The following is a 16,827-nucleotide window of genomic DNA, read 5'->3' as shown; positions in this document are numbered from 1 at the left end:
GATTCACCAAATATTCCTTACTTTTTGCTGTAGTTTGTTTGTTCTCCAATGCCACATACTGCTTTTTTGGCTTTTTGGATGTCTGATCTCCTCCCTATCAAGGGGAGTAACAACACCACTCGTGGCTTTGTTTTCATATGCAAAGTACAGCACTGGCTAAAGATCTGTCCATGCTCTGAGCTGGCCAAAGCCAACTGGTAAACTGCAATTGGTTAAAAAGCACATTGGTAGCAGCCTAACAGATGAGCTTACTCAGTGGTTGAGCATTACACCCACAACAAGAAACATTCAAGGCTACAGTGCAAGTAGACGCTTCATCTTGGAGCTATGCAGACAAACAGTAGAATGTGTCCAGCGCACTAACAGCAAGCAAACACACATGGAAACTCTTGCAGCTCCTCTGAAAATGAGCTAAAGGAGAAGTTAGAACAGATCTTTATTTATACCTTTTCCTCTTAAAAAAAAGGGGGGGGGGGGGGGGCAAAAACATGAAAAAAATGACCACCGACACAACCAGAGTAAATGAGAACTATCTGAAATTTCAGCTAGGTTTGTAGTCGTATTTTCTTAGTTCTTTTCTATAAATCTCTACAGAATTACTGGGATCTCAACCATATAAAAAGTAATGAGAAGGTTGAAGATTTTTGGTTGAACTTAAGAGAGTTATGTAATAAGACAAGGAAGTAATAAATTGAGTGAAGCAGAGACAAACTTTGAACATTCACTATCCAGAGCCAGCTTTCTCTTCCAAACTGTCAACAATAGTTGTGGGTTCCTTCTTCTCTGTACTTTGCAAACTAAAATCTAATCAACAGATTCTTTTATTGAGAGAAAAGAACGCAAGACCAGTTGCATCAGTTTTTGCCGGTTTTACTTACTACAACAGGAATGTACTGTAGGGAACAATCCAGTATTTGCAGGGGAATGGACTGGATGATCTAATACAACTTTTCCATTTCTGACTTCTTAGAACAGCTCAGGCTGATCCAAGTTCACAAAGGGATCTCTATCCAACAGCACTGAATGAAGAGAAATCCAAGGCAAGGATTTTTCTTTTCAATATCAAGAGAACCAGAGTAGCAAACCATACGCCATCGCGTACAGCCACACAGAAAACACTGTGACTATTACATACCCATAAAATTCAGAATATCTGTACAAAAGGTAGAAAGTTAATTTTATACTTAAACTTTTCAAGTAATTTGGAGCACTTTATCCATTTTAAAACTTAGAAAACGGCTCTTTCCTACTATTTGCAATTATTAAATAGGAAGGTAAGAAGTTCAGCTTTGAAATTTTTGTGAAACAGTGTGCCTATTTTAAATAGATAAATAGTAGTGCCTAATTAGTAGCATACCAGTGCTAATTTTCTTTCTATTTAAGAAGTTTAAAACCCACAGATAGCAGGATCACAACATCCTTGGCTCTAAGCTAGTGCTTCTTTTCTGTTACAAAATATCTGTCATCATTCTCTGCCTAAGGAATTAAAAACATTTGTCTTTGCAAGTATAGTTGACTTTAAGAAGTTACTGCTAGAAAAAACAGTCTTTCAAATACAATACCAGAACCCAGAAAGAAAGGCTTGGCACTTCTGAAGCCTTGTAATAGGGAAAAGCTATGGAAGATGAAATTCTCTCTTTTGCTCTTAGTTTCATTCCAAACTGCCATGCACTGCCTTCTCTGAAACTTGGTAACACACTGGCTAATCCTTCTAAAATGTGTAAAGGTCAAACAAATACTGTAAGTTTCAGATACAGCCTAAGGGCAGGAGTATGAACTAGATAACCTTATAAAAGCCCTTCATGCCCATTTTCTGTAACTGAACAACACAGAAATCAAAAGGTGAGGTCTTATACCCCATGACACATACTGAGTTAGACCAGAGGTTGGTAATAGTCTCAGTGCTTATAATTGAAAAACTGTCTTTTGAGTGAAATTAGTACGGTGTATTAAAGAATAAGTGCTACTAGTGAACACTAAAGATGCAGTTTCAAGAATTAAATTTATTTCATTAATTAATAAATTAAATTTATAAGACTTTAACATAACTGTTCATGGGTTAGGAGTTAAATACATATTTCATTCTTGGCCCTAAAACTTGCATGATAAATAATAAAGATGGTTGGACTTCTTGTTGTAGCTGCAGGGAAATGTCCACTTACTGACCCCCAGAACTTTCCAACTGCCTCAAGAAAACTTTCTCATTCAATTCTCATCCGGTAAAACCAATCTACACTGGAGTAACAAACAACACAGTATTAGGGCACGCAACTAACTAGCCAGTACGAGAGTCCAACTTCTCCGCGAGTACACTGGAGATGAGTGTAATAGCTACTACAGTCATGCTAACTTTGTTTTCTTTTGAGGACAGGCAAAAGGGGGCAAGTGAATGAGTTATAAGGTTTTGGTTTTGCCTCAATACAAAATTAAGAGCAAATGTTGAAATTTTAATGTTTCACAGATCCACACTCATTTTCAGCCAGACTTCTTTAATTCCCAATCCAGAGAGAAAACTAACTTAACTACTGACCTAACATTTAATTTAGATTCACACGACCGTCAGCCTATATTTGAAACATAACCAGTGCTCCCCTTTCAGTGGTGATCTTAGCAAGCTGAGCAGACAGCTGAATCAAAGCAGTAAGAAGTGTAGGAATCACTGTGCTTCAGAAACTTCGATGAAATTCTTTAGGCAAACGAGTATTGAAAAGCACTGCTCTGCTGCTTGTTGCTTTTGTGTATCTACTACCAGACAGTACTTGTGTTTATTTTCATATGCAATTTTGCAGGTAATTTAAAAACTGCCCAAGTACAACATTATAATTTCTTCTTCTGCAACAAGATAGCTGAAAGAAAGGGAAAAAGGTGACTTCTAAAATCTACATAAAATAATCTCAGTTTCTTCGGTTTTAAGCCTCCTCTCACACAATGACAGACAACTGTAACAAACGCTGCTCAATTATGTGCAATCTGGCTATATTCATGGTATAGGTTACCACCACCTACTGACTCACTTGAGACCTCAGAATTTCCTTACAGCTTGAATTAGCTCCGTACTAGAGACTTGAGCCACACTTACCATGTTGTAGGAGTGGAACGTTTGTAACCAGCTGATTGGCCCCATTTTTCTTCTTCAAGCAATTTTAACATTATTGGGGTTGCTCTGCGTACTCCCGTGGCATGCTTTGGTTTTTTGTTGCTGATCGTTTTCATAGCAGGACACTTTACTCAAGTATTCTTCCAAACTTATTTTAGGTTGTACTTTAGTCCAACATATTTATGTGCAAAACAATTTTAAATGGAGGCAAGCCAATAAAAGAAACAGCTTACTAGAATTTCAGTTGACTTTGTTAAAGGAAATTATTTTAAATTAATGTGGCTACTGAACTGTTGCCATACTTGACCTCAGAAAATATATTCCTTCTAATTTTTGCTGTGAACATTTATTTATTTAAGCTAAACTCCAGGTCTTGAATGTTGACCATAAAGAAGGCTCAGATTTCCTGCTACTATTTCGTACTCTCTTTTTCTAAACAAGGGCAAACAACATATGTTTGCTGCATTAGCATTATACTGCCAAAACATCACTCTTAAATGAAATCATCTATGTATTTTTGGTAGAATATTATTTAACAACTTCCACCCCTGACAGAAACAGAGTTAAAACAAGGCTGTTTTGTTTTCGCTGAGCAAGTTTGATCACTGGTTTACTAGATGGCGCTCAAAACATTTTTCCATATGCTCTTCTCAAAGAGAAACTGACTTAAATGTGGTTTACCTTCACCAATGAATGAAGGCTTTTTTCACCAAACATATCCCAGAGGAAGGTCAGGTCTTCCTGGCTGTCCACATGTGGCTGCAGCTGGGCTGGCAATGCAGCCAGCAGCTCATACAGACCTATAAAATGAAAATAAAACACAGAGTGTAATCTAGGGGTGATCTCATTAATTTCACTTAACAGTTCTGTGTAATTGGCTGCCTGGAGCATGTCATTTTAACTGAACAGGGAGTATGGAGTACCCAGCGTAACATTAACTCGTAGAACCAAAAGGAACATTTTAAAAAAATTACTAAGAAGCAAGTATTAGCACTGTACTTTTTACCTTGTCACAGTTGTCAAGCTTCTATATCCGCATATATTTACACAAGGTTACAGAGAAAATTCGTAAAGTTTTTTTTTTTAAAAAAAAAAAAGACAAAACGAGAAAAAAACATACATTCCTTTGCTTAATCGTTATTCCATTTCCCTTGATGTTAGCCAAAGAGTGAAATGAGTCATGAATAGGAAAAACTTCCTTAAAAGAACAGAAACTGGATAGGGTGGTCCATTAAAAAAGGGTTCGTGGTTTCTCTAAATATTTCTTGCTAATATATTGCTTAATATTTTTTTTATCCCGTGTTCAGTAGGAGCCTATAGCAAGACAAAAGGAACCGCTCTGTTTTGCAGCACTACACCTTAAAAAACAAACCCAGCACAGCTTTCCCGGAGGCACCCCCCCAGAGCGATGGTTCAGTAACATTTTTAATTTGCAGGTATCCAAGGCCCTGCGTAGGGTTAAAGCAGTCGCTGCTCCCAGTTATTTGTGGCACACCTCAGCAGCGGGCTCCGAGGGGCAGACAGTAGCGCAGTGTTCCACAGTAGCTTGCAGCAGAAAATATCCATCATGCACACAGGCCATCAAGCTGCTGTCCAAGAAATGTAGCAACAGTGTTTGCAGCAGTCCTCTTTAGGGAGGTAACCTGGCATGAGCTGATATCAATTCATAGCACATGTTTAATTTTCCAGTGGGATTACTTGGGGTAAAAAGGACAAAATGCCTTTTTCTCCTGTCTGCTGTCTACAAAAACACCAATAGTCTCCCGGGATCCAAGATACATGGTCCTGCTATTATTTTTAGTCTGAGTAAGTGCTGCTGTTCGTCACAAGGACGGATTTACAAGACAGTCTACTAGCAAAGAAGGTTATTGTGAGTTATAGGCTGCCTGTCATTATTATGCCTATTATCTCCCTAAAACTCGATCTCAAGTATTTATCAGTAAACCTAATTTCATAGCCTTTCCAGGCACCACGTATCCCCTTCAAAATTACATACAGCACCTTCGGGATCTGATTATTTAACATTTTCGTCTTTTTACTGCCTTTCAGTAAAATATTCTGGGGAAAAAAAAAAAAAAAAAAAAAAAAAAGTTCCTTCCAGATACATTCTTTTTGTGGTCCAAGTGTTTTGGTGGTTGACATTCATTTTCTTAGAATCTTGCTTTTATTTAAATCTGCTCATGTTTATCCTTCAGAAATACTGTAAAAAGAGGATATAACTCAAACCACTACAATTTTGCATGGATAGAAAAAGGAACCCAAGTTTTGCCTACCAAGACTCCACCAATGACTGAACAAACACCCAAGGAACACAAGTCTGAATTATGAAATATTAGAATTTCAGCACTTTGTTAAAAAAATAATAATAACTTAATGATAACTTTTTCAGAGTTTCTCTGGATGTCAAGTAGCTGAAAAATGACATCAACTGTATTTCAGGTGAGGAAATAAGTACATAGGAAGAACAAATATTAAAACTGTAAAATAAAAAAGTTATCACTAATTATATTTACTTTGAGAAATTCATTTAGATAATTAATATTTCTTTACACTCAGCTTTTATTTGTGCACATGGCCACTTTTGTTAATGCAAATGCATTTACCTCTGAATAACCTGAAGGTTGTTAAAAATGGAATAAAAAAAATCAAGGCAAGCTTACACGGTGGCCTAACTTCAGGAACAATTCACATGTGCTGTTCAGAGGAAAGAAGGTACTAACTTCAGCCTTTCCCTTCACATTGGAGATGCACAACAGATGAAGGGCTTAAATTCCACATATAATCTACTGTCAAACTATTCCATGCTGGTAAATATTGCCCCTCAAACCTTTGATAATTAATCGCCCGGTGAAAATGAAAGGTTCCTGATGGACTTATTCTTACAGTAGCGATACAGGGTGAGACTGAGTCTGCCTGTAACGAGACTTGGTTTTATGCACAGAACTGCCTGCGATCCAGGACAGAGGAATCTTGCAGGTGTTTGCATACCTTACGGCTTCCACATCCAGCTCAAAAGTTGCTGTGGGCTTCATTTACTCTTAGAGCCCTGAATGCCCTTTCTGGGGAAATGGGTGGCTGTGTCTCACCAGCGCTAGCGCTACCTTCCTTGGAAATGTACCCCATTTATGCAGCTCTTCTGGAGTAACGAAGAAAATTAGGCAGGTGCATTTTTTCTGATACTGTGGTTATGTTTCAAATGCTGCCCTGCTTTAGCTCTGCAGTTCAATGTTTGTAGCTTTCACCCTGAAGGTGAAGAAAATCAGGATCCAGCTCTTCTCTGCAGCAGAAGAGCCCCGGCCACACAGCGTGCCAGGGAACACCGCTTGCCTGCTCTTTAGACTGCTCTTTAAACCGAGCATTATGTAGACAGAAATATAAAATAAAATAATAACCAAACAAAACTTCAGCAGGAAGAAGACTTGAGGTTTTTAGCTGGAGAGAGCAGATGGTAAAGACCAAAGGTAAAATACTGAAATTCCAACATCCAGCTCAGCTTTACCTTCTTTTTAAACACAACGTGAAAGCAGCAAGAGGTGCTGGTACCTGTGAGGGCTTAGCTTCACATAAGTGTATTTTTTGTTTGTTTGTTCTGCTGTGCCCAGTGCCATGGAATCAAAATTTCTCAGATGTGCATTAAGGTTTTTATATATAAAGAAAAACTGCATATTGTTCTTCTGCCCCTTGCACCAACTCCTTAAGAGCTAAAACGTGGCATTTTATTTGTGTCTCAGTTGGACAAAACGCATTGTTCTGATGTACTGAAGTGCAAAGAAGTAGTGACAAGTGTGGCTGGAGCACTGCTAGGAAATGGGATTTAAAAGCAAGTGCTTCTGTGGTAAGGACAGGGACCAAATAATTTGTCAGACTGCCATAAATCAGTAATGCCTTCAGTTGAATACAGACATAGCGGCCTCATTGAAATGACCGCTAACTTGTCATATCCACCTTTCTGACACCTGAACAGTAGAAAATCAAGTCTCTGCTGCCCTGCAGCTGTCACTACGTGGAGTTGCTTCCATGCAGCAAGGTCAGCAAACCAAATTTAACACAGGAGACTGTGCTTTAGCCCACCCTCAAACTGATCCCTGCAAAGCTACTAAATAGCATCTCAGGTGCTTCTGGAGGCCAGAGTCAGAGGCCACTGCAATCAGTGTAAGTAGCTCACTGGTTTTACTGCAGCCAGGCTATTGAAAGCAGATTATTGTTTTTAAATCCTTCCAGTAAAAATTAGAAATACTGAAATGCTGCTGCACTGAACTTCATAGTCATAGGCATATCCCCTGTACCGAGACGGGCTGCTATGGGAATTAAAAATGCTTTTTCCTTGCAGTAGCCATGGGACGAGACACAGCTCCACTACCGAGAGCTGAACACTGCTGTCCTAAGCGCGTGGCTGCCAGCCCCTCAGCTGGGCTATCAGTCTCTGGGCGATGTTTTCTTCTCACACCTCCAAGTCATCCAAAAAGCAGGGAGCTCTTAGTAAAAAAAAGTATTTTGCACACATTTTTGGAAAGATGTCTACAATTTAAACTAACACACACACACACACACACACACACACACAAAAGTTTTTAAAAGGCTCTAGAAGTTGTTTTAAAAAGCAAAAATCATGAAAAGCTGAAAAAAATCATGGGTTTTCTGAATGCCTGATGTTGGCAACACTGTAAAGAGCCTTGAAAAATTTTTTTTTAAAAAAAAAAAGAAGAAAAAAAAAGAAAATATTTTTTATACAATGTTGCTATTCTACTCAGGTTCTTACAATTTTTCTTAGTCTAGTTTGGCTAAATTTAAGCAAGTTTTATATTTAAAAGGAATCTCATGTCCACTGGGATTTTCTAGTATCAAAATACTTCAGGTGTCAAAATTCAGTAAAGTAAACATGACTTACAAAAGAAAAACTCATTTACTTCTATTTTTAAAAGCAGAACATTTACCCAGATGTCTCAAATGACCTGAGCATACATTACAAAAATTAACAATGAGTTTAAGCATGGAGATGAAAGACTATTTTGCAACTATAAAAAAGGAAGTAAGTCTGGTCAGTCCTACAACTTGGGGGAAAAAATCTCACATCACCATGTAATCACCCCTGGACTTTCCCAAATCACTGAATGGGAGGAGGAAAGAGGGCTCTTTCTAGATGAAACACGGGCACCTAAGGCAATGGCAGTAATAAGAGTCAATTCCAGATAAATAAGGGAACTCCTAGTTTTAGATACCAGTATGCTCATATTTATATTTGTGTTATATAAATTAGATACAGTGCCTAAGTTGAACTAAGATGTGAACTAAGTAAAACCTGCAGCATGGCAATGCTGGTGAAAGGGGCAAGCATTGCACATGGTAATATCATAAAGCCCTAGTAAGAGTGGAAGGGGTTGGGGAATGTTAGGAGGTGCTTAGATAGCCTATTAAACCCAACTGCCTCAATCAAGAATAAAGAAATAAATTAATACCAGACATACGATACACTTTCCGTGAAGTTTATTTCATCCAAGAAAAAGAACACAGGCAATTAAAAAACAATGACTAGATAACCTTGCTCACAGAAATAATCCCTACTAACTATATTCACATCAATAACCTAATACACACACATATCCTAAACTAAAATTTACAACAGCTTGCCATGGATAGAGAAACCACTCTGAAGATTTTAGACTTGTTGCATTCACAGAGTAACCCAAAATGGCTGCAAAATAAAGCTTGCAGCTCTCTGCCAGCCTGGACTAAAGAAACAGTTTCAAGGGAAAAATTCAGCTATGCTTGAAAATACAGCATTGTCCCGGCTTAAAAAGGTAATCGATAGATTTCACACTTTTTTTTCTAATAACACAGTTAAGCAGCTCCCGTCTTCAGGGTATCTTCAGTTTTTCCTAAGCTTAATTAATACAATTTAGTTTTATTAGATCCGAGGAACAGAGTGTATAATAATGACAATCCCAATTTAAAAATGTTTAACCTAACTTTGCGCATGCAATGAGATTTAAGACTGAGAAGAAATGGAAAGCTTTTAAATCAGAAACAACAGGACATAAAGAATTTTTCCAGTTCTAGAAAATTGCTTCCTTCAGAGTGTTATATTCTATAGCAGTCTGCTTGTTCCTAGGAGGAGAATAAATGGCTAAGCAATTGATGAAAGTGTTCCCGGACTGAACCACTCGCACTGCGGATTCCAGATGCTCTACATTCTTGACATCAGAATGGAAAAATTTACTGTTAGTCTAGAGAAATTTAATATCACCATTCTTGTCATATCCTTCATAGCTTCATTATTAGGACAAGTCTGTGGAAGCTATAAACTAGCGCTAAATGATAAAAAATATGGTCTCTGCGTTCCATCACTCCTGCACATTACAAGAAAACACCAACTTTGTTTTGGTTAGCATAAGGAAAAAAACGGAGACAACTGGATGTGTGTTTGCTTTCGTATGTTAATTAATTTCCTGAATTAGCATTCTGGACAACGATGCCAGACTTCAAATCAAAAATTTTTACTGTAACTGAGGGGTAATAAACACTAAAGAACATATATCTAAGCCCAGAACAACACTGTAAAATTTTATTGTATTAATAAAACGGGACACACCAACCTTTAAATTTTCCACTTTGTCAAAGGTAAAATAATCAGCACCATTTGCTGCCTTTTATAAGAAGCTGATATTTTTTCACATTTGAACTGTACTTTACAGTTCAATAAAGGATCAGACAACACTCTCCTTACACAAAGCAAACAGCCCTGCAACAGAAACCCTTGTTCTGACATCACTGCTGCTGCACAGTAAAATCAAAGTCACTAACACCGAATCTTGAAAGTTGTTGCACTCTCGGGTTTGAGATCAGTATCCATGAACAGCTTCAAATAAAAACATTCTGTGCAGATATGGATTATCTGACAAACATACTCCACTGCCCTATCATGCTCCAGCTGTACGATGACCACTGGGTGCTCAGTCCGATGTGCTACAAATAGTTCTTTTGTATGTTCTTAATTCCCGAGTGTGTAGGCTTCCTGACACTGCAAGAACACTTTATTGCTGATTCTTTAAGAAAAATTGTTCAATTTGATTCTATCACGTACTTTTTTTTAAATTTTGCAGTTTAGTGTCCTATAAAAAATATTTGATCTAATTTCCAGAAGATACAGAGTACTGAGTAACCAGATAACCGTAACATGCAGGCCATCAGCACCCCCAAAAAACTTACAATTTTGTTTTATTTACTAATTCACAAAGAAGCAAAATGCTAGAATTGTTACAGTTGGCACCAATTAAAATGTCAATGTTCTATTTTTTTTCCTAATGAAAACAAGAATTTTGTAACACATACCCTCAGAGAACGAGATTAGACATTCAGTAAGGGCAGTACAGTATTTTAACTAACAATTGTACCCAATTTTTATTCCTCCAAGCTAGAGTAATTTGTTAGCCCGCCTTAAAGCAACATTATGACAGAAAACGCTGAAAGTAAGCAATCGTTTAAACCCATCACTTTTTAAAATATTATTTCCTTCAAAATGGAAAAGTCTTTAGTTTTGGAACTTGGCCGCAGAAGCTAAAGAATCCGCAGTTGTTTGAAACAGTTATTGGTCTTTTAGGATTTGTCTCAACATGTGTATTTCAGATTTAGCATACCGCATACCGGCGCTCTGATTCGAGTTAAACAGTTGATCCCTACTCGCATTCATGTAGTGCGAGACCAAGTTCTTGCTTGTACAGCTCATCAAACCTGGTTCAAAACTGAAAGCCCTCAAAATATCCTTACAGGGCACTCCATCAACAAAGATATTTTGAAAATTCATAAAAATACTCTCACAAGCTTTAAGAAGCTCTGTTATCCTCAGGAATAATACAAACACAAAGCTGAGTTAAAGCGACCTATCAAGCCAGATTAACAAGCAGCTTGTGGAGAGCTCGTACAAAGATCTGACGTGCGTATTTGCAAAAACTCTTGGCTCCTCCAAAGAAGCCTGCATACTACGACACCTTGAATAACCTTGACTAACTGACTGGTCCTTTGTACAGACGTCAGCCTGGGGAGTCTTAAGTATTTATATCTAGATCTTCATCAACACTAGAGGAGGCAATAGCAAGTATCTGGCAGGCAGTCAGGAAAGAACTCATTCCAGCACTAGGATGTCAGAAAAGAATCACCGGGCATGCTCGGCATGTTTAACTCTTCAGTCACAGCCTGCAAGGTTAACGGACCTGGTGCAGGGGAGGAGTGGCCAGGAATCCCAAATATGAAGGTTTACATCTGCAAGATGAGGCTGCAGTATCTCATTAAGAGACCAAATGAAGACTTCAGACAACAGAAGTCGAGACTATTTTTAACTCAGTTGTGCCTAAAAATACCGGAAGGACCATTTGATTACAATGTAGCTCGGGCTCCCATACTGTGTCTTAAGAATGGATAACAACATCCTACAATCTGTCTGACAGAGATGGCAGCGCTGATGCCCAAAAAATACTTTAAAGTCAGTCTATCCTTGCATTATTGTGTCCCACAATGTGACTGAGTTTAAAGTTTAATGCCCCAAACAAGTTATACCATCCCCTCATACACAGACACGTACACAAACACTGATCTACGAGTCTACAGAGTTATATAGGAATATAAAGAAGAGTCAAGTACATCTCTGCAGTCTCACAGGTAAGTCTAAAAAAGGGAAACTAGGAATGGCAAAATTTCGTATTTTAACCCCTAAAATATATGCTGCACTGAGGTGTGGTTTGGCTTTTATATTTGTTTTTTGTTAGTTTGTTTTCAACCAATGTGTTACCATAAAAGCAAAATCAAACTTGAACCCATGTTCCGCAACTAACAACTGCTTGCAGGGAAGTGTCTCACTACCTCAAAGCAGTACTACATTTCCTTCAGATTAACAGCTTTAGCTTTTATTAAAACAGGCAATACTTGACCTGACGTTGGGCTGAGAAGCCACGGAACCTTTCATCTGACAGCAAATGCACACAATCTGCTCCACTAGCCGAGCTGGATTCTGGCAGAGTTGCACGTGTGCGTTACAGCATCGCAGTCTGCTCTTGTCAGAGGACTTTTGGCAAAAGTGGGAATTGTCAACCCTCGCTGTAATTACAGCTTCTCCTCCAACAGAAGTAGCTATACATTTAAGACTTTGGTTAGAAACAATAAAGACTGACATACTTTCAAATTTACCGCAAAACTACACACATTGCTCACCAAAAAAAAAAAAAAGAGAGAAAAAAAAAGTTACGTTCCTGCTGCCAGACCATTTGAAGTTAAATTTGTGTCCAAGAACTGTAACAGTTTTAAGGAGTTTACCACCAGTAAATATAACTGCACACATTTTCTGATTCCACACGGATGAATCAGTCTAGCATAATATAAAGCATTACGCCAAAACAGAAGAGTTTAGAGAAATTTCATTCTCCTTTGAACAAATTTTCCAACACTCACCATAAATGTGTTGATACCAAAATATCCTTTTTCCCCAATACCAGAAAGTTATATTTTTAAAAATTAAACCTGATAGCAATTAAAGCTAGCCATACGCCTCATACTTTCCCACATCTTTCACGTTAACGCTAGCCTACAAGCCATTTAATGCCTCTGGCAGCTGGAGATGGGGAGAATTCAAGAAAGCACGGTAAAATATTGGCTCTATTTAGTAACAGTGCAAGCTTTGCCTCAGCTAACGTCCTGGCTGTCATGAAATCTAGCCACATCTGTGCGTTTCAAGGCGGGGAGCAATTTAAGCAGCCCTGCGATCGCAGTGCAGCCAACGGCTCGGGCGCTACGCGCGCAGCGGCACACCACCATGCAAGCCGGGCGCTGCGGTGCGCAGCGGGCACGTCGAGGCTCTGCTCCGTGCATGCTGGGCTTTCACCCGGCCACTGGGCCCGTCACACATCGGCGCCGAAGCAGAGGCAGCTTGGAGCTGGTCTCTGCCGCCCCGCAAGCCTTTCGCTGGCAGCCTCCAGCGGAACAGCTACTCCCCAGATCTTTCCTTCATCCTTCTCCTCGGTTCCCTTTCTCTTCATCTCGTAACAACAAAACCCCAGATCTTTGGCCACCATTTTATTGCATTTTTTAAGAAGTCTGTAAAAGTAGAACTCCCTAGTTTGTAGCTCCCTCCTCCTGCTAGCAACTGGTAGAAAAGGCTAAAATCTGCAGCCACCTCAGCTTCATTCGCCCTTCAGCCCCGACAAACGTTTCTCATGTCCCCCTCTCGGCTCAGCCAATTGCTCAGCTTTCTCTGCCTGTTGGTACTTTTCTTTCTTCTCTCCCCCTTTTTATCCGTTTTGTTATCAACCACTTAGTTAAGATTATGCTAAAGCTGGCAAGCTCATTAAAGTGTGTTAGTAGTAAATAAAGGGAACACGTCCACACCAAAACAGTAAAAGCAAGGATAGCATCTTTCAATGTTCAGGTGACTGCAAAAATCATCCTTGAATTTTGCATTGCTCTCTCATCACTGGCACACACCCGATACAGACTATGGAGACATCGAATCACCATAAGGGTCTAGCAGAGCATTTGTACCATTATTCACTACATCCACATCAAGGGTATGCAGCTTTAGCAGTGTAAGTAATTATTGGAGGATCACAGAGAAATACCCATTTCAAACAAGCTTCACAGCTTTATTTTGTATAATTACAAAAGAGAAAACACCAAAACTGGGAGTCTATTAAGGCCGTGTGGACTTACAATTCAGTTAGCAACAAACGTGATTTTTTCCCATTTAACAACCAGTATGTATTCAGTTTTATATGCCTATAATATTGGGGAAAAAAAAAGAAAACACTATCTGGCACAGTCTTAGCTGCTAATATGTCCTCAAGAAGGAGCTAATGTAAGCCTTGCACATTTTTACTGTCTATAACTTAAAATATTCAAATTCAAGAACTGTTTCTGACTTTCATTATATTTAAGCAATCTCACACAGTTTTACTGGGGACCAAACTTGGCCACTCCGTGTGATATTCCTGCTTACAACACATGAATCACTAACACAGCGTCTGCTTTGCACATTCTCATGCTAGTTTTTAAGGACAAACAGAAAAAGCATTTTGAAACTCGTCAGCTGAGCAAGTTCACTAAAGGGCTGTGAAGAAAGAAATCTGTAACAACTTTACTGTGTTTTTCACACTAAAACACCACCTCACAAAGCACAATGATGTCATCTTGGCTCCACCAAAGTCAGCAAGGAAGCTGCCATCAACTACTGTGAAGCCAGGAGAGCAAACAAATCTTCTTAAACAGGTAAGTGAATGCTAGATCTCACAGACTTGCCTCACCTGCATGAGCGAAACCTGCACAAATCTTCATTCTCGGTCTTTGAACTCTATGTGATGGGTTTGCACACTGAGTTCAACCGTGGAACACAAATACATCAAGCTTCAGAAGCAGTCTCCCACAGAGCTCAGCCCTTCAGTCAAGATGGTTGCTTTGAGATAACTTTGACCCAACAGTGATGGGACAATAAACCTTAAGAGAGGAGCAGGATCACCTGCCTGTTGTCACCAAGTAAAACTATTTAATGTGTGTATGTAGAAATGTGGGTGCAAACACAAACCTGTCATTCATACGAATTATTTCCATTTAAACATTTGATAAGAATTTTCTGACATCCACAGATGATGCATTTCTATCAACTAGTTCTCAGTGAACAATCACCTGTTTTCAAAGGCCACACCTCAAGTACTGCCTTCAGTTTTAGGCCCCTCAGTACAAGAAGACATTGAGGCCCTGGAGCGTGTCCAGAGAAGGGCTACGAAGCTGGTGAAGGGCCTGGGGCACAAGTCCTGTGAGGAGCGGCTGAGGGCACTGGGGTTGTTCAGTCTGGAGAAGAGGAGGCTCAGGGGAGACCTCATTGCTCTCTACAACTGCCTGAAAGGAAGGTGTGGGGAGCTGGGGGTCGGCCTTTTCTCACAGGTAACTAGTGATAGGACCAGAGGGAATGGACTCACGCTGTGCCAGGGGAGATTCAGGTTGGAAATGAGGAGACATTTCTTCTCAGAAAGAGCAGTCAGGCATTGGGAAGGGTTGCCCAGGGAGGTGGTGGAGTCACCGTCCCTGGGGGTGTTCAAGGAAAGGCTGGACCTGGTGCTTAGGGACATGGTTTAGTGGGTGACATGGGTGGTAGGGGGATGGTTGGGCCAGATGACATTGGAGGACTCTTCCAACCTTAACGATTCTATGAACACACACACACCACCAGTTTATGCAGTGAGGATGAAAGAGCAAGAGGAAAGGGGATCTACCCACCTTTCAACAAGGAGCAGCAAAAAAAAAGAAAATCCATTTTTTAGTTTTGTTTGTTTGTTTTTGTTTTTGTTTTAATCTAAGTGTGAGAGTTATACCAGAAAAACGGGGCTCTGAGGTAGATCATGCTGCAGATTAGAAAACATCTGTCCTATAACCAGGACAGAGACCACAGTTTGATGTAGTCGTTAAAAAAAAATAATAATACCTATCATCCCCTTCAAGAGAAGCAATAAGAAAGCAGAAAGAAAGAAGTAATTCTCTTTTCCTTCCAAATGCAAAGGTTTATTTAAATAAACAATTTTATACCTTGCAGTGGAAAACAAACTGGATTTAACAAACACTCAGTATTATATAAGCAGCGAGATCTTAATGATACATACTGTACTTTACTATTATAGATTTCATGGGACAAGGAGGATAGTTGATCTTTATCCCATGTAATTTATTAAGATGTATTTGGTGTATCACACACATCAAATAGGACAGTAAATAGGACATCAAATAGGACTGGGTTTTGAGACACTAAGACATCCAATTTAAACATTAGTATTTTTTCTAATTTGTTCAAATAATTTTCATTATTATGAAAACATGTCCATTGCTATTATTTCTGGACATACCAACATTCTTTAAATAATAAAACTAGCGATATTATTAGCATCAGGCACTTGTCATCACACATCCTCCTACAATTCCTCTTAAAATTTTCTTGAGACTTCAGAAAGCATTTGGCCATGTAATACTAAAAAAAAGTATATGGCAGGTTTTGGAAGGACACAAAAGACTGTGTGATAAAGGAAGCAAAGTTCCACTGTGGAAAATCAGCCTAAGTTAGATTACAACATCTTCCAAAATTCAGCTTGAGTATACTCAAAAGCTTCAACTGTGACAGAAGTGAAGCACATATTTCCATGGGGGAAGGAGAAGAAAAGTGAGGAAGATATAGGTAGGATTTGGGAAGATGGTAGTCAAATCCCTCAAACACAGGAACACACATACCCCTCCATCACTAAGGGAGAAAAAGTAAAAGAAACAACAACAACAAATTCTCACGATTCATCTTTTCACATGTATATGATGTGTGAGGGAGAAAAAAAAAAAAAAGATCACTGCACTATGCAGTCTATTTAAAATAATAATTCAGTCAAGTTCCTTACATTATTTTTGGTTTCCTGACTTGAAACCTCCCTCTTCCTTTTCAAAATCTTGCTATTAATTTCTGTGCATAAAACTGTGTGATCTAGAATAACAAGCAGAGGGGTGGAAAGCAATGATCTTTCTACTGTAATCTCAGCGGGATGACCTATTTACCAAACACCCTTGAGAAAAAATACTAACTCCACTTGTCCCTAAAACAGAGACAAAAATACTGCCAGAGAGACTGTACACAACAGCAAGATTAGATTTCACCTTTGAATGTAGCTTACTATTGCTACAAAGAAGGTTAAAACTACAGAAAGCTACATATCTGCACTCCC

The 16,827-nt window shown here is 39.0% G+C and overlaps 1 protein-coding gene across 7 annotated transcripts in view; it reads right to left on the bottom strand.

Annotated features, from left to right (window-relative positions):
* Positions 1-16,827, bottom strand: part of MPP7 (membrane palmitoylated protein 7) — a 146,146-nt gene that overhangs the window by 87,958 nt on the left and 41,361 nt on the right. For all 7 annotated transcript variants that reach the window (XM_035317682.1, XM_035317685.1, XM_035317683.1 and 4 more), the window contains one exon: positions 3,779-3,897. In XM_035317682.1, coding sequence (XP_035173573.1) covers positions 3,779-3,897 — 119 coding nt within the window. The remainder of the gene's footprint in view (positions 1-3,778; positions 3,898-16,827) is intronic.

The sequence above is a fragment of the Oxyura jamaicensis genome, chromosome 2 (genome assembly GCF_011077185.1).
Source record: "Oxyura jamaicensis isolate SHBP4307 breed ruddy duck chromosome 2, BPBGC_Ojam_1.0, whole genome shotgun sequence".
NCBI lineage: Eukaryota > Metazoa > Chordata > Aves > Anseriformes > Anatidae > Oxyura > Oxyura jamaicensis.
Note: the sequence above shows the minus strand (reverse complement) of the source record. Positions and strands in the feature narration are given on the sequence as shown.